Source organism: Phocoena sinus, chromosome X (assembly GCF_008692025.1).
Source record: "Phocoena sinus isolate mPhoSin1 chromosome X, mPhoSin1.pri, whole genome shotgun sequence".
NCBI lineage: Eukaryota > Metazoa > Chordata > Mammalia > Artiodactyla > Phocoenidae > Phocoena > Phocoena sinus.
Genome location: NC_045784.1, coordinates 18,108,458 through 18,134,069, shown reverse-complemented (window position 1 = coordinate 18,134,069; position 25,612 = coordinate 18,108,458). Strand labels below are relative to the sequence as shown.

The following is a 25,612-nucleotide window of genomic DNA, read 5'->3' as shown; positions in this document are numbered from 1 at the left end:
ATTTATTAGAGGAAAGACCAAAGCAGTGGCACAGTTGTTTCTGGTGCTTAAGTTGGGATGACAGTAACTATTCTTCTTTATGGTTTTCTGTATTTTTTAAATTAATGAGTATTATTATTTTATAAACTTTTTTAAAGGACAAAATACCTAATAACTATGCAGTAAAATTTAAAAAATTATGGCACAATACTAGATGAAAAAGACCATTTTGAAAATATACATGTGTATGTAGATGAAAACAGACAAAATGGCAAGTAAAACAAGCAAAATGATAACAGGCGTTTTCTTTGGGTGGAAAGATTACAAGCAATGTTTTTTTTCTTTTCATTACTCTAAATTTTTCTATAAAGCATATTACACTGCATTTATAATATAAAAAATATAGAAATTAGAGGAGTATAGAGTGTGCTACATACAAACCTTTATACAGATGCCATACAACATCAACGGAACGAATACAAGCTAGGACCATAAAAGCTCTCTTTCAACATCTAAAAAAACTTCCAGTTCTCAGTGAAGATTCTCTCAGTTAAGATGTTTTGAACAGTACATGCTATTTCTTCAGATTTTAGAGGGTGGGAAAGGAAATTGTTGACCATGCAGTAGGTAAAAAATCACATATTTAAAATAGATTGATGTTTTTAGAAAGGTTTCTAAAATTTCTCTTTTCTTTGTATTTTTTCTTCTCAAAAATTATTTATAACCATCTTAGGTGAAAGACTATTGACCTTTTTTTTCTTTCCTAACTTTAAGCTGGGAATGGTAAGGGAAAGAAGTATGTTTCAAACACTATCCAGAAAATCAGTGATACTCAAGGACACGGAAAAATGAGCCTTAAAAGGATGAAAAACGAGCAAGCCCATGAGAAAACACAAGAACATTTTATAATATATAATTTAGAAGGGACCATTTCAGGTAAGAGTATATCAGCAGAACTTGAATTTTAAAAGGAAGTCTTCATTTTACAATTGCATGTGAATCTACAACTATCTCAAAATAAAAAGTTTACTTACAAATTAAATTAAAAAAAATTTTAAATAAGCAAAAAAGGAAGCTTTCACTCTGCATTTAACAGTTCAAAATCTGATTTAAAATGTTTCACATGTTGAAATTTTTCTCTCAGTATCTCCTTCACTGTATATGTAGCTGAAGAAAACTAACACCAAATGGAGAAAAAAAATCTGTGTACATTTATTATTTAAAACAAACTTGTTATTCTAGTTCTTTGTATCAAGTCTTTTTCTCATCCATTTTATAATTAATAATACTTTACTTTTGTTTTTCACTTCACATTTGTGAACCATTTTTAATACATCTAATTTGATTCTCACAATGATAGAATTATTTCTGTTTATAGATGGTTTGTCCAAGGTGAAATGCTCATGAAACAACAGGGCTAAGCCTCAAATCTCCCAATACTCATTGTCCCCACCCTCCGTCCCTTGCCCCAAGTATTCTAAGTTCCACCAAAGTTTCACCTTGCAAACCGATACTTTTGCACCCATTTCTTAACTAGTGACAATCTAATTAATCATTTTTTGTGTTTGAACTGGAAAAAATTTTAAATGGTGCAGTAGAATAATTTTAGGTTAAGCTGATACTCATTAGGGTAGGCATCATGGCAATTATTTCAATGCTGACAAGAAGTGCGTGGGTACCTGTCTCATTTTTCTGTTTCAGGTGCTGACAGTGCTCTAAATATCTGAAGCTTCAGTTCTTTGTGAGAATTCTTCCCATTTAAGATTTTAAAACCAGTTTCCCTTTTTTCTCAAATGTGTTATTATATCTTATGTGGGGAAGAGGTGTTGGGGGGAAGAATCTCTTTAAAAGACTTCAACTATAACTGTCTAAACCCATCACATCTGGAAATAAGAAAAACAGATACAGTAAGATTAAATAAATTCTTCCAAACAGAGCTTGTTAAAAGAAATTTCTCTTTCTCCTCTAATGTTTGCATTGCTTTAAATATAAGTAGCCAATATCAAGAAGCACTTTCCACTTACTTCATAGTACCACTCCTTTGTGCTAAGAAGGGGAAAAAAAAGCTATTTGTGACAGTTTATTTTTAGATATTGATCATCTCATCTTGCTCAAAGGGAATAAAAATAATTAAAGTTGAGTGAAAATAATTTGAAGTACAGCATATTTCAAAGCATAACTATCATCATAACTGTTCAGATGAGATTTCTTGAAAGCCTGGCAATAAATGCATGCCCTAGATATTTTTTTTTTAAATCTACACTTTGCTTATTCAAGTTGGCCTCTTTTACTGGCAGCTTAAGTTTAATTCTGCCTTTAGATACTGCATACAATTCCAAGTGAATGAGATGATTAGTGTGTATTTAATGGCTGAATGAGACCATTAGATGGACACCGACTGTTTGTAAACTACGTAATTTATTTTAAAATATAATAAGTATTCATCTATGCTGTGCTCTTTCATCAAACTGAAAGTAGTATTTCTTCAATGTACATAGCATTCATTTTGTTTTTCTAATAACTCAAATTCATTTTAGAAAATCTGAAAAATACAGAAACATATTCTAAATAAACTAAAATCACCTGTAGTTTCATCATCAAGAAGCAAACACTTAACTGTTTTATTTCATCATTTTAATTACCATCCTCATTCCTATTGCCAAGATAGGTAGCAACAGACCACAGAGCCCAGAAAGACTTGGCATCAAAGATATGACATCACACAACAGTAGAAAAATAATAGATTATTTAAGAGATGATTTACAGACATTCATATCATGCCTACAATTAAGTTTCCTCTAAAAAATATATTTTGTTAGTGTTATATAACAGCATAGTGTTTCAGAAGTTTCGTTCACTTTCATTCTAGCACTGGAAAATGGTTATGAGGATCAATATTTTAATTTTAATTAATGAATAAACTGAGATGTAAAGTGATGGGTATCTCTGTATATCTCTGGGGTTCTTTATATGAGTAGCAGAGACAGAACTGCAGCTTTTACACTGGAGTTGAAATAAAAATAAGTAACGAGTTAAGCATTTAATTCTAGATTTTTCTGGAAGAGTATAAATGAGTATGTGCTAACTACATGGGATAACTGGGGCTCAGGTCAATTTATTTTAACAAGTAAGTAATGAGCACAACATTGTTCCTGTTTTCAAGAAGAAAACAGTCTAATGGAAGTCAGATAATTATGACTCACAGCAGAATATAACTGACAAGATGTAAAATGCATGTAAAGTAAGTTTAAGGGATTTCTACCTTTGCTCATACAACAAGCAATTGTAGCTGATAAGTCAACAAAGGGGACAAACTGTAATCATAAAAAATAATTAATACAGAAAAAGGAACAAAGACCAGACTGGAGACATAGAAGACAAAGAGCAAGGTGGTATATTTAATTTAATCGCAACCACATCAACCATGGTTGATTAAATATAAATGGTCAAAGTAGGGGGTATACAAACAATTATGAGAAATAGTAAAAGTTTCATGAGTGGGGTGGCATTTCCTAGAGGCCTTAAAGGATGGGACATAATTTTGACAGGCAGTGATAAAAAGATATATGGGACATGTTCTGAGGAGGCCTCACAACATAAAAAGATGAAACTGCAAGATCTATTTTACCAACAATAACTCATCTACATGAACTGGAGTACAATTAAGATACAAAGGAGTACTAGAAGATAAAATTGAAATTATGTTAGAACCTTACTTGGAGTCCTTTGAATTCCAAAGAGGAATTTGTAATCAATTTGGAAATTAGGAGAAAATCGCTGAAAGCGACAGAATTGGAGCTGGGCTTTGGGATGACTAGTCTGAAAGTGATCCATTCTATACTTATAAGTAGATTAAATCATAATGTCATGAAGATGTATTTTTTTTTTTTTTTTTTTGGTGGTACGCGGGCCTCTCACTGTTGTGGCCTCTCCCGTTGCGGAGCACAGGCTCCAGACGTGCAGGCTCAGCAGCCATGGCTCATGGGCGTAGCCGCTCCGCGGCATGTGGGATCTTCCCGACCCGGGGCACGAACCCGTGTCCCCTGCATCAGCAGGCGGACTCTCAACCACTGCGCCACCAGGGAAGCCCTGAAGATGTATTTTATTGAGAGAAATTTACGACTAATATTTCCTTTAAGGTACCACATAAAAGACCTGGTTAAAGTAAGTGAATTAAGATATCAAGTCAGGTAACATGTTGGGAGGGGGTAGGCAAGGCAAGAACCAAGAACACCCATATACAGAGAAGTTTCTGTTTGGAAGCATCTTAAAGGTGACACATGGAACAGGACATGTGATGGGAAAATGAGAGTGAGGTAGAAGGAACTGTGAGAAATGTTATGAGCTACTGAACTTTAAAAAAAACAGAAATGGGTGATGTTTCTGCTACCCAAGAAGGGCAAGACATTCTCTTCAAAAGAAGGGCAAGAAGAAGGGCAAGGCATCCTCTTCCCAAGAAGGGCAAGGCATCCTCTTCCCAAGAAGGGCAAGGCATCCTCTTCAAAACAGAGTGTACAGTGGTCGAGGGTACAGAAAGTCCTTGTGTCCTCTGTATACTTGGAGTATTTCAATTACTTGGTCAAGACAGGATGTACTTAAAGTTCAATCTGTAAAAGTATCTCTCTCTCTCTTCTACCTAATGTTTCCTGATCTGTAAATAGCAAAACTTAAACCCATTATGCCTTAACGTAAGATTCCTAAAGAGAATGTTGAGCCAAACAGTGCAGCTGTTAAAAGGTCCTGTTATGAGCATGAACAAGCCTCTGAGGGCAATATCAGAATGGCATATATCTTCTATGAAGTAGATGTCTATAGCAGGTGTTCATACGTTCTGGAAACAAAAACTGCATCACTTGTTACTTAGATGGTAGGTTCTTAAAATAGCAGAATGGGTGGGTTAGTCCTATCTCACACAAACTGCACTTCCACCCCTGCACATGCCTCTACAGGAAATTTTAAGTCACTGAAAATCATTTCAGCCATTCGTAACGTAACATTTGAAGGTTAGCGTGACAGAGGTATGCTCTGGAATCTGTGAGTTCTACACATAGAAAACTTTCCACTTTTGACTTCACTCTACGGTAAAAGTTAAAAGAAAGGTAATTTTTTTTAAAGATCACTTTGTTTATCTACTTCTGATATGGGAAAACATTAAGTATGAATGAGTTCAGTGAAAATAAATACACCTGATTCTCCTTCAAGATTTTCAAGAAAACTTATCAGAGTTGCCATTTAGAATTGCAGTCTTTGTTTACAAGGCAACAAAGAGTGGGCCAATTACTCAAAAGTTAACCTTAAACTGGTCATCCAGATCCAGATGTTTAAAGGAGACACAAGAAATTAAAAACATCCACTTTCTGTCATAATTATGCATGGAAATGACATTATTTTAGAAGGTGACATCAGATGGATTGTATTCTCATAGAATGGATAATACATATGAGTTTCTCATGTTTAAAAAGTTGAAAAATAAACTCAATTCTCCCATTTAATTCCACAGTATTTCAATTATTTGAAAACCTTAAGTAATACATATAATAGTTATCACAGATCTTGTCATGTAGCGGATAATTATTGTATTATTATGACTGTTGGCATATAGATTGCTACTGAACACATATCCAACGTACTATGAATGATTATCATACAAATACTGTGCAGTAGGTACCCTTAAAGCAGAGAAAACTTCTTTCTCTCATGGTAAAAGGGAAGAAACTAATAGTCTATTATCCACATCTCAAATCTCTGGTCAAGTTTAATGGCTTTAAAAAAAACAGCTTTAGAAACATATTTTTGAAGAAATGTCACTGACAATACAGATCTACAAGAAAAATTACCCATAGATTATATTACTGTTCTTTCATTCCTATGCCTTAGAACAGTGTATGAGAATCAGAATCACCTGGAAAACTAGTAAACATGCAGATTCCTGGGCACTCCCCACAGTACATTTGGAGTGTGTGCCAAGAATCTGAATTTCTAACAAGTTTCTGTGTGATGATAATGCTGCTGGCCCACGAACCACACTGGACTAGCATAGCCCTAGAACATGAGTCAGCAAACTGTGGCCCAGGGCTAAATTCAACCTGCTGCTTGTTTTTGTAAAACAAGTTTTATTGGCGCATCACCATGTCCATTGATTTCACTTACACATTGTCTGCGGCTGCTTTTGCAGTTGAATACTTGGATCAAACACCATATAGCCTATATCATTAAAGCCTACAAAACCTTACATACTTAAAATTTGGCCTTTCACAGAAAACGTTTGCTGACCTTTGCCCTAAAATTCCACTCTTCTCCCTAATATCCAGTTGAAATCTTTGACATTCAGAAATAAAATTTACTGATAACAAATATGAAGACATGTAGTGAGACAACAGCATTTCAAGGCTGATAAAATGTTTATCATCTTCATCCATGTTTGTGACTAACAGCAGTGAGTTACTTTCTTACTGCTATGATATAATCCTGATGAATGTCTGCTGTATTCCACAGTTAAAAGTCATAAACTTACTCTCCTTTCTATAAACCTGCAATTTCAGAGAAATGGTGCTAATAAAATCTATACGGTACAACAGAAAATATATTGAAACATTTAAGATTGTATTAAAAAAATTCTTATTTGAGAAAATACAGGCAATATAAGAAAATTATCCCTCGTCATAAAGGACAGGGAGTAGAAAGATAAATTAAATCATGAATTTCCCCAATAACCTTCTGTATCATCACATTTTATCCTCTGCTTTCCCTATTTCTGCATCACTGGATAGTTTAACAAAAAATGGCACCCTGAGAAAGTACCAGCAGTAGCAGCAATAGGTTGACATGAGGCTTACACAGAGTGGTTAGCCTCACACCTCTCAGATGTGTTTTATTATTAGATTTAAACAAATTTTTGCAGGATATGTACTAGTCAATTCACTCCTCTACCACTTCTCCATGTTATGCCAGGACATTTACATCAGCTGCTGCACTACTGAACACGTTCGATTTGGAGTCCCTGGCTTAAATAATATTCAAAGTAAAAAAACTGGGTCATGTAAATAGATCATTTAAATGATTAAGGTGATAATTAAAGGCTATTATGTATATTTGTTTGTATGTATACCTATATAAATGAAACTATAGTCGTACTAATAAGGAACTAATGGTGTCTTAGAGCAAAAGTCTCAGATTGTTATTCAAATGTATTAATTTAATTTTGTGAAAGGCCATACAGTTTAGTCATCCCCACTAAAAGTGTGAGAGTAACCTACTTATTTATTATAAAGCTGTCTCTGGAGGTTCAGATTACTTTTACATCTGCTGATAAATAAAACTCTTGTTTACTGGGCTATATGCATAGTTTTCCAATGAATTATGTATTTGGTTTCTTTTGAACCATTTGTCTTTGAATGAGAAAAATCCCAAACCAGTATTTTATAATCTCTTGGTAAATACAAGTACTTCTCATTGTTAGAATATGAGATAGCTAATAAATTAACTGAAGAAAATTTTCCAGCTAATACCTGTTGCACGATTGTTGTTAATTCCAAGCAGAGCTGTATGACATTATTCCTTGTAACTGAATAGTCTGTGACAGCAGCAAATGGTGATCTATAAAGGAAAAAGGAAAACTGTGATTAATAGGAACAGCTTTTGAAAGTTCCCCAAATACAATAGCCTAAAATAAGATTTTGAATAATATGAAATGAATTGTTCTGAAGTTTACATAGGGATAAACAATATTCGGAACATATTTAAGGAAGAAAATCGAGGGAAATGCTTGGAAGATAATTCAAGAAAAATGTTTGTTTTCCATCAAATTTCTCTTTTTTTAGTGCTTAATATTTAAAAGTTCTTTCGTACTTCTTACGAGGTCTCTTCACTACATCTAAAATAAAACAACACCAAAAAGGCATGCTTTAGCAAAGACATTTTAGTTTATTTTCAAATGAAAGTAAGATTTTGAGTCCAGTGGCTTCTTGAAATAGTCACAATTCAGAGCTAGTCTAATGACAGCTATCACCTACCGAGGACTTACTATATGCCAGTTACTTTTCTAAATGCTTTACATGTACCAACTAATTTTCACAACTCTTATAAGATAGGCACTATTATCATTCCCATTTTACATATAAGAAATGTGAGGTAGAGAAAGGTTAAGTGAAAACTAGTAAATGGTGGAGCTAGTAATCAAACCCAGGAAGTCTGACTCCAGACTCCACAGTCCAGAGTTAAACACAAATATACCACCTCTATGAACTTAAGTAGGTTTTTATTTGTACCGAATCAATTACTTACATCACTTCACATCCCTTTTCAAACAACTTGGCATGTAAATAATATATATTGGTATGAGGTTTATATTTTCAAGAATGTTATAGACAGCAGCAGTCTTCCCAAGCAAGTGTTTTGCCACCAAATGAATTCAGTGCCTTTCCATTAGTCCTTATCCTCTCTCTTGTCTACGAATGCCAATCAGGTTTTTGTGGGGCCAAAGCTTATATGATTTGGGAGGCCCAGTTTAAAGGAAACAAAATCACAAATAGAAAAGAAGGTATGGGGGTAAATATTTAGTCAGGTTACTAGAACTTTAGTGCTTTGGATCTCTCTACTGATAACTCTTAAGGCAATTTACTATAAATGATTATGTAAGACTGCTTCCTGGTTACAAACTGAATTTGTCTCTCTTCTAGAAAACTCTACAACTCAAGCACCTCCCATTGTCACAGGGGTCCACAGGAGAGGCCCTTTATTGGTTACATTTTTTTAGAAACGTATTTTTCACTTATGTATTTTGGCCATTCTAATAGCTATGTAGTGGCTTATCACAGATTTAACTTGTATTTCCCCAAAGTTATATGTATTTGCTCTATTTATATATTATCTATATTTAATCGTTAACTGTATTTCCCTAATAGTTTTCTAACTGGTTGTGCTGACTTGTGCATATTTGCTATCCATATATAATCTTTAGTGAAATGTCTGCTCAAGCCCTTTGCCCATTCTTTATTTAGATTTTTGGCATTACTATTGAGTTTAGAGACTTCTCAGTATTTTCTGTATGCAAGTCCTTTGTTGAATAGGTAACCTGTAAAATTTCTTCTCAGTCTATGGCTTCTCTTTCCATCCTTTAACAGAATCTTTAGCAGGTCAAAAGTTTTTTATTTTAATGAGGTCAAATTTATCGATAATTTCTTTTCTGGATTGTACCTTTAGCCTTATATCTAAGAAATCTTCACCTGACTCTAACTCAAGTTTTCTTCTAAAAGTTTTTTATTTTACTTTTAGATCTATGACCCATTTTTAACTCAATTTTTGTATAAGGTGTGAGGTTTGGGTCCAGGTTCACTTTTTTCCCTCTGCCTATCCAAGTGTTCCAACACCATTTGTTGAAAAACTAACCATTCTCCACTGAATTGCTTTTGCTCCTTTGTCAAAAACTGGCTAACCATATGCATAAAGTTCTGGACTCTCTGTGTCTATCTTGCCACCAATACCAGTTTTGATTACTGAAGTTAGATAATACTTAAAATAGTATTAAAAAACTTCAAAATTGATGAAGTATTATGGTCCCTTTATTTTTTAATACAAATTTTAGAATCATACTGTCTGTAGCTATAAAAAAATCCTGCTGTAATTTTTATGTGAATTTTATTAAACCTACAGGAAGATTCGAGAACTGACATCTTTACTAAGTTGAGTCTTCCAATCCATGAACACAGTATGTCTCTCCATTTATTTAGGTCTTGTTTGATTTTTTATTTATTTATTTTTTGTTTGTTTGTTTGATTTTATACATCAGTGTTTTATAGTTTTCACATACAAATCCTGTAGATATTTTGCTAAATTTATATGTAGGCATCTCATTAATTCTAGAGCAACTGTAAATTATACCATGTTTTTACTTTTTGTTTCCAACTGTACATTGCTAGTATACAAGAATGTGATAAATTTTTCTGTGTAGACTTCATATTCTACAACCTTGTCAAATTCACTTACTAGTTCAAAAAGATGTTTTGTAGCTACCTTGGAATATTCTACACACAGACATATATTATTTGCAAATAGGAAAAGTTTTAGTTTTTCCTTTCTAATCTCTAGACCTTTTACTTCCTTTTCTGGCCTACTGTACTGGATTATAACAGGAGGGATGAGAGTGGACAGCCTTGCCTTATTCCCAATCTTAGGAGGAAAGCATTGTCTTTCACAGTACAAGGTCAGCTGTTGCTTTTTATATATGCTTCATATCAAGTTGAGATATTACTACTCTATTCCTACTTTGCTGAGAATTTTTCTCATGATCGGGTATAGGATTCTACTGAATGCTTTTTTTTTACATTAACTGATATGATTATATGATTTTTATTCTACAGCACATTAACATGGTAGACTACATTGATTTATTTTCAAGTACTGAAGCAGCCTTGCCTGCCTAGAATGAATCCCACTTAGTCAAGGTGCACAGTTCTATTTATATGTGGTTGGACTTGGATTGCCAATATTTTGTGGAGGATTATAACATGTAAGTTTGTACTATCTTTGCCGGGTATTGGAATCAGGATAATGATTGTACCATAAAATGAGATGGGATGGATTACCTCTATGTCTATTTTCTGAAATAAGACTGTGTAGAATTGGTGTTATTTTTTCTTTAAACATAGAATTCACCAGTGACATCATCTAGGCCTGGAACTTTTTTCCCCTACTCCAAAGAGTTTCTAAGTACAATTCAATTTCTTTAATAGTTACAGGATTATTCAGAGAATCTATTTCATCTTGGGTAAGTTTTGGTAGTTTTTGTGTTTTTGAAGGAATTGGTTCATTTCATCTAAGCTGTCAAATGTATGTATAAAGAATTATTTGTAGTATTCCTTTATTATCCGTTTAATTTTGATTGACTTCTCAACATAGTGTGGTCCCGTTTTCAGTTTCATTGATTTCTGTTCATTTATCATTATTATTTGCTCCCTTTTGCTGCTTTGGGCTTATTTTCTACTTTCTTTTTTCTTTAATTTTATTTTTTTAAGAATACTTAGCATGAGATCTAACCTCTTAACAAAAATTTAACTGTAAAAGACAATACTATTAATTATAGGTACAGTGTTCTACAGCAGATCTCTAGAACTTTTTCATCTTGCTTAACTAAAACTTTATGCCCATGCTTGTTGACTGGCAATTATTTTTCTACTTTCTTGAGATGAGAGCTTAGATAATTGATTTGAGACCTTTCTTTTGTTCTGATATAAGCATTCAGTGCTTACAAATTTTCCTTTCAGAATTGCTTTAGCTGCGTGCCTCAAAAACTATGACTTGCTCTAATTTTCATTCTGTTCAATGTATTTCTTTTTATTTCCCTTGAGATTTCCTCTTTTATCCATGGATTAGTTAGAAGTGTGTTGTTTGATTTCTAGTTTGACTCCATTATGGTTAAAGAAGAGATTCTAACTGATTTAAACTATTTTAAATGTGTTGAAGTTTGTTTTATGATGCAGATACGGTGTACCTTCATGAATGTTCCATGGGCACTTGAAAAGAATTTGTATTCTACTGTTGTTGGATGAAATGCTCTCAAAATGTCAAGTATATCTTGTTATCTGGTGTTGTTCAGCTCTTCTAATCCTTACTTTCTGTTTTGAGAGAGGAGATGAGGTATCCAGTTGTAATTGTGGATCTGTCTATTTCTTCTTTCAGTTCTGTCATTTTTTGCTTCAAGTACTTTGAAATTATTTTGTGGTATATACATCTTAGCAGTTTCTGTTTCTTGTTTTTTGAATTGTCTATTTATAGGCTCATCTGTTGCATTTTGGTGTTCTTCGTTTTTAATTTAAATGTAATATTCACCTAGTACACATTAACCCCCTGCTTCTCGTAACTGTTTGTTGCAAGTATTTTCCCCAGTTTGTCATCTGTCTTATACTTAGTCATGTTTTTCAATTTTATGTAGTCAAAGTCAAACAGCATATTTCTTTGCATTTTATTTCATATTTTAAAATACTTAATAATAAGTCTACATCTAGAAATCATTTTTTGTCTATATTTTCTCCAGTTTTCTTATGGATTTATTTTTCCCTCTTAAATAAATGATAGGCCTAAAATTACTTTAGTGAACAGGTAGTGTTCTATCATTATTTATTCTCCAAAGGCTTAATCAAGTACCCCAATTCTACTTATCAAATGACCCTTTCTTTTTCCAGGGGTTTGAACATATTGTTTTCTAAATGATTCTATATACCGCAGTCTATTATGCGCTGTCTTCCACTACTGTTTATTCCTATTCTGAAATGGTATATTTTTCAACATAGTTTACTAAAACAGGAGTCATTAAGAATTTAAATAATGATAATTAGAACAAAATGTATGTAATTAATTAATCTGAAGTCATTGCATAGCTATATCTAAATTTATTAAAACTCATTAAACTTAAAATGGATAAATTTTATAGAATGTAAATTAGGCTTCAATAAAACTATTTTTTAAAAGATGTTAAGATACAAGCACTTCTAGGAAAACATCATTTAAAAAAACCACCCCAAGACCATTTTTTCTGCTGCACTGAAGCATAAAAATTGGCATTTTAATTAAGAATTCAAAAATGCTTCTGGCATGATTAGAAGGAGCTTGGGTTCCTAGTTTTGCAAAGGTCAAAGTCTGTTAATAAAATCTAAAAGCTTCATTCAAAAGTGATGAGATGAAGTACAGCATGATTTTCCCCATAAAATCTTAAAAAAAGACTCATTTGATCTTGAAAATGTACCAAAAGAAAAATCTATTTGATAGCAAACTGAATTCTAAGGCGTGTTTTCCACTTTGCTGAGCACTCATATTTCAAGTGGGACAAGCTTCTCGCTCAAGATTAACTGTCAAAAAAAAACTGGAAAAAAAAATCTAAGATATACCTAGGAAAACATGCATTTTTTCTTGTAGTGAATTCCCCTAAAGTTTTCATTTTAAAGGCAAATCATATACAACCACACAAGAACCATTCTTAGCCAGCACATCTTAATGTTTGGGATGATGATAAATAAAAGAAGGCTGACAGGTTCCAGTCTTTGTCAGTTACCAAAGATGAACACTCAATCATGACTTAATGAGATAAAGAAATGGATCTCTAACATGATCAACTTGAAAACAAAACAAAATTAAGAGAGGAATTTGTTCCTCAGTCTAAAGAAACCCCAAGTTAGAGCTCAGGCTACTTAGAAAAAAACACGTGGCTGACTCGAGGTAAACAAAATAAAATTCATGGCAGGAAAAATTTTTGATGCCAGAAAGTTAAAAAATAAATAAATAAAATCTTTGGCTCATTAATAAATGGCCATTACAGGAACCATCCTACTTAGATCTTAAAAGTTACACAACTATCCTCAAATCATCAAATGGATAATAAAATGCTTATACTTCTTTCTAGTGCAAAAGTTATTGACCCTATAAAAAATATTTGTTGTACATTCTTTTCAAACAAAAGCATTTATGGAAAGGTTATTAATGGTTCAGAAATCCTAAACAAATTAGAAGCTAACAAGAAAAACTAAGGAGTTAATTAGGAAATCTGGAAGGCCTTACTGTTTCTCAGGTTGGCACTGCTGAGCCTAAGGGGCATTCTATGAACAATAGCCTTGCTAACATCACTGCTCATTTCTGGAACAAGAGGTGCCAAGTTGGAGCACTGAGCACACAAGAGGAAATAAGACCAAACAACAACGAGCCACAGCATTTGGTAGTGTTTGGGGTAGATTTCTTTGTCTCTGTAATTTTTCCCTGGTATAGAAATAATTTTTGTCCTATAGTTTCATATCATGGAAGAAGAAATTAGTTCAACCACTTTCGTAGATAAAGCAAAAGATTTCAAAGAATACATTTTTTCCCTTGGCATACTAACCCTTACGCCTTAAACATTTAAAAGGTTTTCAGTGATATAAAAAGACATCTCATTGATCCTTTCAAAACAGAATGATCTTAAAATGTATTTCAGAAACAATTAGAAATAGATATTAATGCTAAAAATGAGAGAAAATAATAAATTTTCATTATAAATAGCAAAATAAACTTTTTCTATATATAATACTTTTGAATATTTTTTAATGATGTTACTGTACAACATGGTACATGCAGTGATCTGGAAACGTCCAAGTATAGATTGATCTGGCAAAGCCATATAAAACTGTAAGAAAGATGAGGTGTGAAAAACAGCAGGACGTAGGTTAAAAATAGACAAGTAAACCATGAATTGAAAATAAACAGTAAAGCTACCAACTGTGATTCACCTCTGAAGCTTTTCCTCTGGGAAAGTCTGTTGTTTCACTCAAGTCAATATTTAAAATACGAAGAAAAAGGGGATTTCTGTTAGCCTTAGATTTTATTTTCTTTAAGAAATGTAAGGAGCTAATTTTTGAAAATAAATGTTACTTAAATGGAAGCTCCACTGAAATTGCAGTTTTTGTGATTTGTAAACATTTTCCCTAGCACCCTAATGCTTTTGCCTTAAACATTCAAAAGGCTTTCAGTGATATTAAGAGATATCTCATTGATGTCTTCAAAGTAAAATGAGAAATAAACTTTCTATAAAAAAATTCTATATAGCAATTTGAAGTATCAAGGCCAGAAAAAGAAAAGTGGTATTCTTGTTTAGCATTTGAGGAGAAACACCAAAGTACAAATAAATGTTTATATATGCCGCATTCCTAAGAACTGCTTCCTCAAAATCCTTAAGAACTGGTCCACATTCAAAAGGAGACGTAGTATGACAAAGGAACATGATAGAAACAAGAAGGGCTTTGGTATCACAACAAAAATAGATTCAAATTATAATTTTCACACTAGTGAATAACTTCAGGCAAATTACTTCATGTTTCATATGTAAAATGGGGATAATGATACCCGCTTCGTGAGAATTCAATAAGTCAATACATGAAAAGCATCTAGTTCAGTATGGAGCTAAATTAAAGATTTTTTCCTATTCTTTCTTTTCCTTTCTCCCTTCAAGTGACATAAAATAAAAATTGCAATAAACTCATCATATTGCTGTGCATGCAAGTTCTCCCCAAAATGTAAAAAAAAATTAATGCCAAAAAGTCAGATTTTAAAAAAATTAAGCCAGTTGTTTGGCATCAAAATAACCATAGTTACCTGAGAGAATTTTTCATTTTTCAACTAAAGAATTATACTATATTGTACACTAAAGGAATAAACTAAGGTTAAAGATCCAATGCTTGGCAATATTCGATTGCAGTGACCATTTTAAACCCTCCAAATTAAAGGCAATCTACCATGACAAATCAAGATATTAAAAGTTTTTGGCCAACATAATTTCTATGGAACTTTTATAATTAAGTACTTAAGTTCTAAGTTCTTCAAAACAAAAATAAAAAAGACAAGATACATTCTTACCTTATATAAAGAAAGCACAAAAACAGATTAGTTTTGGTCTAGAACTTGGTATTAACTAAATTTAGTCAGAGAAGAGGTAGGGAGTTAAATCATGATTCTACAAGTCACCAACAAACTTTGCTAGTGTTTATTCTTTGAAATTATGTAAAGGGAAATAAGATGAATATATTCCTCATATGGCTTTGGTGAACAAGGTCAATGATTTATAGAATATTAGTGCTTAGAAGAGAACTTCAAATTCTGCAGGTCTTACATCCTTATTCTAAAAAGAAAATAAAAACAGAGGTTAAGGTTCAAGGTTACCCAGGGCCAGAGGCAGAGCTGAAACTCAACTCTCTCTTAGCCCTTTGTTCTTTTATACTATTTCACGATGTATTTCGGCAGGGATTCACAACAGAGTCATGGAGAACACTGCTCTTTTGGCTTTTCTAGCATTGATTAATGTGTTTTGCTTCCTGTGTAGTTTGCAGAACACACTGAAACAAGAGGGCATGTGGAATGTTGTCTTGTGCTCTTGCTGCTACCTAGAAAACATTTTTTCTTTGAAAGGAATAAAAATATAACTTAAATACACATCCACTAACAATCTCTAATAAAAGTCTGGGCTACTTGTCAGGAAAACAAACAGCATAAACATTTTACTTGGCACAGTTATAGATAAAATCCTATTACATTTAAATTGATTTTGGGACCTTTTGAAATTTATATTAGCCAAGGAGTAGTTAAGATATTCATACAATCCATGAAAGAGAAGGAAGCAAAGTAAGTTCCCAGATATAGAAGTAGCCCTCATCATTTGCCTTTCCTCTTTTCCAACACCTCTAAAAGATGCAGTCTATGAAAAGTAGAAGTTAATTATTATACAAAACTATCCTGAACTACAAACCATTTCACAGAAAAATTTCTTCAAAGAGGAGTTATCACTTACCTTTAACTCACAATCAACCCAAGAATTCCAGTTTTCATTAATTTTAAGTAAAAACACTAAACTGTTGTTGGTAAGATCACATATATCCTGATTCCCTAATTTACTACACACTTTCAGCCTTACCGTGCCTAACCTGTCAGCAGCATTTGACTCTGCTGACCACTTCCTTTTTTTCCCTAAAACCCCTTATTCCCATCTTAAACGTTCTCAGCACATACACAAAAAAGGTAATTATGCGAGGTGATAGATTATATTAACTAATCTTATCATGGTAATCATTTTGCAATGTATATGTGTATCAAATCATCACATTGTACACTTCAAACTTACACAATGTTATATATCACTCATATCTCAATAAAGTTGGAAAAAAATAAAATAATACTAAAATATCAACACTGCCCCCCCACCCGCCCACCAAAAAACTCTTTACTCCCTTTGCTACCGTGACACACTCTCAACTAATTCTATCCTATGGAGTCTGGTTATGTCTTCTTATTTTTTTCCATAAGCTGAACTTCTAATCATCCTTCGGTTCGTGGTGGTCTGCAGAGGTCATTCCTTTTCTCAGTTCTCTTCATTCACTCAGAAAAATTTATTGAGCACCCACTATAGGGCAGGAACTCTTCTAGATAATTGTGATAGCAGTGAACAAAGCAGATGAAAATCCATGCTCTCCAGAAGCATACATTATATATAGAGCAGTCAGACAAAAACAATAACACATAAGTAAATTACATACTGTGTTAGAAGGGCTTGTGTTATGGAAAGCAAATAGAGCAGGATAAGAGGAATCCATTCTAAAAATCTCCTTACACCACCATATTAATGTATTCAGGACTTTAACTACCACCTATATTTTAACTATTCCCAAATCTCTATCCACCGTATATCTTTTCTGAGCAGCAATACTCTAAAGACCTTTTCACAGTCTATCATGGCCAACACTCAACACTTGTCCTCCACCATAACCTGTTCCTCCTGTTTTGATAATGGCATCACCATCCATTGAGTCAGCCAAGTCAGATACCTCTTATTCACCTTAGGTGTCTCCTTTTCCTTAGTCTCTCTGTCTAACAGTCTTCTATCCTCACTGCTGCTTCTCTAATTAAAGATCTCAGTAAATAGCAATGGAGAGAATCAACTCTGTAGTCAGGCGCCTGGAATGAATCCCGGCTCCACCACTTACTTCCTATTTGGTTTTGAACTTAACTTCTGCCTCTGTATGTGCTAGTTTTCCTATCTGTAAAATGAAGACAACTCTCCTAGGTTTGCTTTGAGTGTGGCTGGTAGTATCAGAATCACCAATAGTAGCAGCAGCATGATAACAGCTGGCACTCCATACTGGCAGGTTCCATATCCATGGATTCAACCAACCTCGAATCGAAATATTTGAAAAAAAATTCCAGAGAGTTCAAAAAAGCAAAATTTGAATTTGTTGTACAAGGCAATTATTTACATAGCATTTACACTGTATTAGGTATTATAAGTAATCTACAGATGATTTAAAACATAAAGGAGGATGTGCGTAGGTTACATGCAAATACTGTCATTTTATATAAGGGACTTGAGAATCCTCAGGTTTTGGTATCTGAGGGGGTGCTGGGCAGGTAATGAGGGACAAATATTCCTGAAACAACCTCTTAACTGGTTTCCCTTCTTCCAGCCTTATTCTTTCCCTAATCTTTCCCAACATTATAGCCCAAGTAATCTTCAAAATTTAAAGGTCTGAACACAACAGTGACCCTAAACAGCTCCCCATTGCCTTCAGCATAAAGTCCAAATGCCTTAAAATGACAAAGAATTCTTTTTCTCCTTCTTCTTTCCTTTTTAAAACTAAAGCTGTTAAAGCATATTCATTATAGACAAGCCAGCCTGGAGCTGAACTTTCCTGAGAAAAATCTTCAAAATATAAACTTCAGTTTCTTTTTAAAATTTACAGTCTCAGCAGAAGATTTTAAAGTTATCATAAAGTTGTCTCTTTTCCTTCTAAGTATATATTTTATTTTTATGATCAAAATGTTAAATGGCCTTTGATTTAATGATCACCATCGGTAGTATGATATAACACAAAATAAGCATTGTGAGAACCTTTGCAGCAATGGAAGCCAAACAGATGATTTAAATTATTTCCTTCAGACTTTTTGTCACATTTTCTCTTTCGATGAAACAAACGCAAAATACCATTGATTGACTTCATGGATTACTATGTATGTGTGTGTACGCTCATGTATGTTTGTAGATGAACTGGCATTTACTAAGGACATCTTATTAGATGATAAAAATAATGCCACCATAAAAAATTATATAATACAATAAAATCAGAAACTACTATGTAGTGTTCTAGAAGCCATTATGTGATTTTATAAACAGCCATACCTGCCATTAAGAAGTAAAAACATTCTCTAATCATTCTATTTATTTACTGATTTAACAAGTACTAGTGTAAAAAGAAAATAATGAAATTTACCAAATATAAATATCAAGGCTGAGCTAATTTACAATTATAGGACAGGTGATAGTTATAAGAAGATATAACTAAAATCAAATATATTTTCTATAAGTTTCTGATTACTGAGAAGCCTCCTGAAACAAGATTATTACGTTACTTAAGGATAAGCCATATTTTAAATATATTTACTTACTGACCATTATACTACTTGTAGAATTTACATGTTTAAACAGCAATTACTTCATACAATGGATAAATATGGTTTAAACAATTATGAGAATTTTCATGATGTCATAATATAAGAGAAATATGCTGTCTGCCGATTAATTATCAAAAAGCTAATAATTACAGCTTAGTGTTCAGATTTGGATTTAGTATTGTCATGTTATATGTTATTAGTAATATATATAAATTTAGACAATATAGAATTAAGTAAAATTACCTTAACTTTTACCTTAGACATACAAATACTTTGTTTTTAATATAAAGTCTCATATTTTTTAAAAGCCAAAATATAATACAGTTGAACTTCAAACAAAGAGAGGGTTATGGGTGCCAACCCCACACAGTCGAAAAGTCATGTGTAACTTTATAGTCAGCCCTCCATATCCACAGATTCAACCAATGGATGATTATGTTCATATAGTAATGTAGTGCGTATTTATTGAAAAAACTCTGTATATAAGCGGACCCATGCAGTTCAAACCCATGTTGTTCAAGGGTCACTGCGTATATATGTGTATATATATGTATGTAAATTCTACTGACATTTATTCAAGAAAGAATTCTAGTAAAATTCTACATATCAGAATTTCTTATAAGAGACAGAATGTTTTTTAAGATTTGATTATTTAACCATCATAACACAGTACATGTCCCCTACAAAAATATTTTCAAAAATGAAAGAGCTTATTTAGTATTTTTTAAATAGTTGTAATGTTTTACCATTAAAATGTTTAATCACATATACAATTTTAATCTAACTTTTTTCATTTTATATTATGAAAACTTTTATGTGTTCCAAGACAAATGAAACTTAACTAAGTTAGCAAAAAAAGGACCAAAATTGTTTTTATAATATCCAAAATTGACTGTGCAATGTGAATAATAATAAAGAATAAATAAAGCAAAGGTAATGAGACATACAGTGCATGCTATGAAAGTGTCAGTGTCTCATTACCCATTTAAAACAATAGATAGAATACTGATGGTCACTTCCTTAAATATGACCAATGAATGAAAAGAATACAGAAAATCAGGAGACAAGGTAGTATTATAAATCTTGTTATGACAGCCAAAAATGATTTTCCTTATAGAGCAGCAAATGTATTTTGAAACTGTCAGGGACTAATTATTGATTAGCTACTTGGATATAAAATTTTGCAAACAGTATCTCTTTGATGATATGCTTATATTGTGGTAAATCATAATTAGGCATTTGTTAATATTCCTCGTACTTATCTAATCCTTTCACAAGAAAAAAATGAAATAACGTTATATTCACACTGATGCCTGAGGAGGATAACTTAGGAAACACATGAAAGATTTTACCTGTCCAACCAGGCAAGCAGACTCTTGGCTGCTCCAATCAGATCCACAACTGAAGTCAGAAAATCATTTGGCAATTTTCGGCTGGTTCTCCCGTCATAATGGCCACTCCTTCTCCTCCCTGTTATAAAATTCTGTAGATTTTTGGCAGATGCATTCAACTTGTGAGAAAGGGTTTTTAGATTTTCTGTTTCCAAGCCATAATTCTGAAATATAAAAAGACAGAGAACAAATATACTTAAAGTCAATATTTTATTCATTCGTTAAAACATTTACTGAGTACTTTACTATATGTACAGGCAGTGGAACAAATATTAAGAGTTACACATAAATAAGATAGGATTCCTGGCCTAGCAGAACCCATAGTCAAATGAGGATTTGGGGAAACGTCAGATAAACAAATTACAAGAAAATGTGTAAGTGCTAATATGAACATGGAAAGATGAGGGCATTATATCTTGGAATTATGCCACCCAAGACAGAAAGATTATAAGGACTCATAAGCAGTTTCTTTTTTAACCCAAACCTAAGTTCATTTACTTGTGAAATTCATTATTATCAACAATTATTTCTGAGTATCTATTAGCATATGCATAGTCATGAATGTAGGCACTAGGAAAAATTCTGCTTTCCCCAAATGAGAAAATAAGTACAATCCAACAATAAAATGAAATAGCAAAAAATAAATCACATACAATATAACTTTTCTTCTGTGTCCTCTTCATAATGACTCACATAAGAAGTTTCTTTTATGATATGGTATACCAGGAAAACCTCTGCATCCTCAGGGAAACCAATATGCTTTCTCCTTTTTATAATACAAATTATAAAACTAAACTTATTTATAATTTTGTCATGGTTGCATTAGCTCACAGTCAAATATGAAGCACATCTAAAGAAATCATAATGACTTTTTGGTAAGTATAATTGTTCTTTTCCTCGGTCTCACTTTTCAATTTCCATTAATATATATTATTTCACCCTAAATGTTTTATCTATAAATTATTGCAAAAAGGATTTATATGAATAAATACAAATAAACTTTTTTTACCATATGCAATAGGAAAATATTGTCAGATCCCCTCAAATAAACTTTAGGGAAAGATTTCACAAGTCACAATGAATTTTAAAACAGATAATTGTGAGTTGTTAACCTGATCAGAGGATGACCTTGATCAAAGTACTTAGCAGCATGTACGTTACCGTCATGTGTAAAATTAAAAGTATTATTAACTTACAGAAAAGCATAAAACCCAAAGAATGTTAGATAGCCTCTGAGGCCCAAATAAATTCTAAGTTTGATTTATCCCCTCCTTTTACAGTTAAGTAAAGTGAGACACAGGGAGATATTTTGATTTGCTTAGAGCTCAGAGCTGAGAGTAGACAGAAATCAGAATGGGACTACAAGCCCACAGGCCACCTGTGAGGAAATAACCTCTACCCCCACTCCTTAGCACCAATAATCTATTCCTGTTCAAGCAGGGTAGTAGAAACAAGTGAAACAAAATGGAAGAAAATACTGGGGGAAATGAAAAAGGGAAGAAAATGGCACAATGAATTTAGCTATATTATCAAGTCAACAATCACTGGGTAGCTAGTTTATATGAAATTTAGGTTTATTCTTTCTATTTAAGAAAAGAAATAACTTAGAGGAGAAAAAAGGAGGGCGTAGAGGAAGATTTGGATGCATAAACATTAATAGCAAGTTATGTATGTTACCACTAAAGATTTAATAGTGATAAAAATCTGATTGTTCTTTGCTGAGAATTTACATTTTTACTAAAAGAACACTGTTTTGGAGCCATGGATTTGTTTTTTAAAAAACATAGTATATTATATATTCACCGCTAAATTTGAATTGCAATAGTCTCTCAAGTTAAAAGGTTTGGTTTACACAAATAAAACAACATTCTATCCAAATTCTATTGCATCTGAGCATGGATTATTTGTGAAACATTTAGGAGATTTTATCCAGCACGTATCCTCTTATAAGAGATATTCTCTAATGACTAGATAATGACTAGATAACTTATATCAACTAAACTGAAAATGATACTTCTGAAGTACTTGAAAGTATTTTCATAAGTTTTCCCCATGTTAAAGCATTTTCCCTTAAGTACAACAGTGTCTGCCCTTTTCATTTTTGTGTATTAATGATTTTAATGAGAAAATATTTGTTTACAAAACAAATTATAAAAATTTCTCAGAGAAACTCAAATGTAAATAGTTTATTAGTGAGGAACCTAATCAATCAACCTGGTAACATAACTTGCACTCTGTAGCCAGTAGCCCCGACAAAAGATTCATTTAAATTATCTCTTCTTATCTTACCATCTCAAATATTTTATTAGAAAAGGTAAAAATGATTTTAAAAGAGTACAGATCTTCTCATAAAAATCTGAAGGCAAAGTAAAAATACTTTGAAGATTCCAAAATTTAAGATAGCATTACATTAAAAAAAATACAACTCAAGAATTAGAGAAGAGAAAAATCTTCTGGACAAAACCTGGTAAGATACCCCGAGGTCTCCTAACTTGGAAGCCTACTAAATAAATATCCTATATGGAGGAATTTCAGGTAAAAAATACAGGCCACAGAGGAATCCAGTAGCGAGAAGAGACAAAAAATGCGTAGTAGAGGAAATTCTTAAAACTTATTCTAGTTAACAAATATAACTAGTTAAATCAGTAATTCAAAAGCATTTAAGAATTCTAGAAGAGTACAAAAATAGGTTAGAAGCTTCTCTGTATATAACAGTGTCTGTGTGATACTATTTGAACAAAAGAGATGGATTAGTTGATCTCTCAAGTTAATTTTCATCATCACAGTTCTCAGTTCTAAGTAGCTCAAAATCAATTACTGACAACACAGATATCTTTTTGCTTTTTCCTTCATGAAAGTGGACGGTTTGTTATGACTCACTAAGTCACCAGTAAATCACACTCCCCTGCCTACCATGTAAAGAAGCAACAAGTATATGAAGCACCCCTTTGCTTTTGGCCAAAGGTATGCAGTTGAGAAGTACTGTCTCAACTTTTTAAAAATGCAGGTTTATTCACTACAGACTTGCTTTTTACTGGATATGCATGGGACAACTAGGCATTACTATTGGTACAGAAAGGACTACATCAAGTAAACAAAAGCTTGGACATGAAATGTACTTAGCGATTTTCTTTATCCTATATGTTACCTATGTGGTCAGTAACATTCATGCCAGGAACCAGGTGTGACTCCACACTGATTCAACATAGCCAGTCTAATCTTAAGGAACTGATGCTAAGTTTCTACTGTTCTTCTCTCAGTTATACGCATGCAAAAGCACATGAAAGAAAGAAACAACATTTGAGAAAATCGAGCTGGCTCCCTCACTAGTGGCAAATTCTCACTAAACACTTAACTGGAAATATTGGCACCATGTATTTTACAAGGTCAATGCTATTTTATTCAGAGCTCTTAATTTGAATGCACCATGTAGCAGGTGTTTAGGTTTTATAATACTTTGCTTTATAAATATGTGTGAGTCCTAAAAAGATTGTTTTAATGAATTTTTTTTAGAAATGAATTATTTTGAGATGAATGAACCAAGCAATTATGTTGCAAAGAAACAAATCCTAGCAATGGCAGGCATCAACTTTTTCCTACAAAATACCTATTACATGAAAAGTATATGAAGAATGAAATGCAAACTGTTCTTATCCTGTCATAAATGATTCACTTGTACTTCTCAATAAAAGGTGCACTGTCAAAACATAAATTAAGGGCTATACATTAAACTATATGTATTTTATTTATGCTTTACTATTTTAGTTAATACAAGGTGCTCTCTATTGAAGCACACCAAATGGTAGCATAACAGCTTGAAAGAGTTACTATAACTCGAAATCATGAAAAGCTTATTTCTTTCTAGGATAACATGGTACAAACAGTATAGTCGGTGCTTAATAAATATATGTTGCATGAATGAACAAGTTACTAAATAAACCTTTGATTTTCAACAGCTGCCATAACATTTATTCCCCATCAGGACTAATTTCAAGACAAGGCAGATGAAAATATTCCACTGCTCAAGAAAAACAAAGGAATTTGGTAATTTTTCTGTGTCTTCCTTATTTCAGGAACAGAAACTTCAGACTCTGAGGCTGTGTCGGCAAGAGAAAAAAATTACAGTTCTCTGGAGAAAGGCAGATAACTCCATTCAGTAAGATAACATTAATTGACTATCCTCTACTTGCTAATCACTAGGCAGAAAGCATATCAAGGACCAAAAAACCTAAGCAAAGAATTATAATGTGATACAAAGTGTAAGGTGACATTCTTCCCATCACTTCCCACTCTGCAGCAGCTAACTCAAAATTCTTATTTTTCTCTTATCACTGAATACTCTTTCACAATTCTGTCTTTACACATATTTTTTCTGCCTAGATAACTTTTCTCCAACTTTTTAATCTGGCAAACATCTACGCATCCTGCAAGTCCCAATGCAAATCCCACTTACAGTTCCTGGATCCCTCAGTAGTGTTCACCATCTCCTTCTGCACTCCCCTGGGATTTTAAAAATAAATCTATATTATCTTTTAATGACTGTTGTCTTTACTGGACTGTATACATCTTAAGAGCACAGACTATGCCTTTTCAATCTTTGTATTCCCTGTGGTAGCACTGTATGAGCATGAATATATAATTGTTAAAAGAAGAAATAAATACAGTAGATGTAGGAAAAAGTAGAAGAGTCAGTAGAGACATTACAGTTTTGAAGAAACAAAACATAGTTCCCCACTGCCGACAGCACAACTCCTGATGCTCAGCTTGCTGAAGAGGGATGTCACCTCCTGATTTTATAACGGCATGTAGAAGTAAATCAGAATTCACTGCTCGGAAATTTGCTTTATATTCACTGGAAAACATCTGGTGCATAAACTGTAAGATATGTGCACTTTTAACATGTTGATGTATAGCCATTAGGAAGCAGTGAAAAGGAAGTTTAATATTTGACCTCCTTGGGGAATAAACATAGAAAGAATGAATTTAATGTTTTGATTTACTTTTTCCCAAGAAAATGATGCAACATTATGCTGCTTAAACCCAGAACTGCACGGCAGTGATCTGTATCTCTGATACCATCCTTTTAAGTAAGTCTAGGTCAGCAGAGCTTATCCCAGGCCAAACTCCAAAGTCTACAGGTCTAGACTATCTGTAGGTAGTACCGTAATCACCAATCTTACTTCCTTCTTCAAAGTGGCAGAGTGGAGCTCAGCATGTGAGTGGTTCATCTAAGAGAAGCCCTGCTTATCACACATACACTCTAGACTTCAAGCTGTGACACACTCAACTTT

The 25,612-nt window shown here is 32.9% G+C and overlaps 1 protein-coding gene across 4 annotated transcripts in view; it reads right to left on the bottom strand.

The window, feature by feature from the left end:
* CNKSR2 (connector enhancer of kinase suppressor of Ras 2) overlaps positions 1-25,612 on the bottom strand; it is a 257,232-nt gene that overhangs the window by 176,086 nt on the left and 55,534 nt on the right. For all 4 annotated transcript variants that reach the window (XM_032619801.1, XM_032619802.1, XM_032619803.1 and 1 more), the window contains exons 3-4: positions 20,283-20,485; positions 7,488-7,575 (exon numbers count right to left, since the gene is read on the bottom strand). In XM_032619801.1, coding sequence (XP_032475692.1) covers positions 7,488-7,575; positions 20,283-20,485 — 291 coding nt within the window. The remainder of the gene's footprint in view (positions 1-7,487; positions 7,576-20,282; positions 20,486-25,612) is intronic.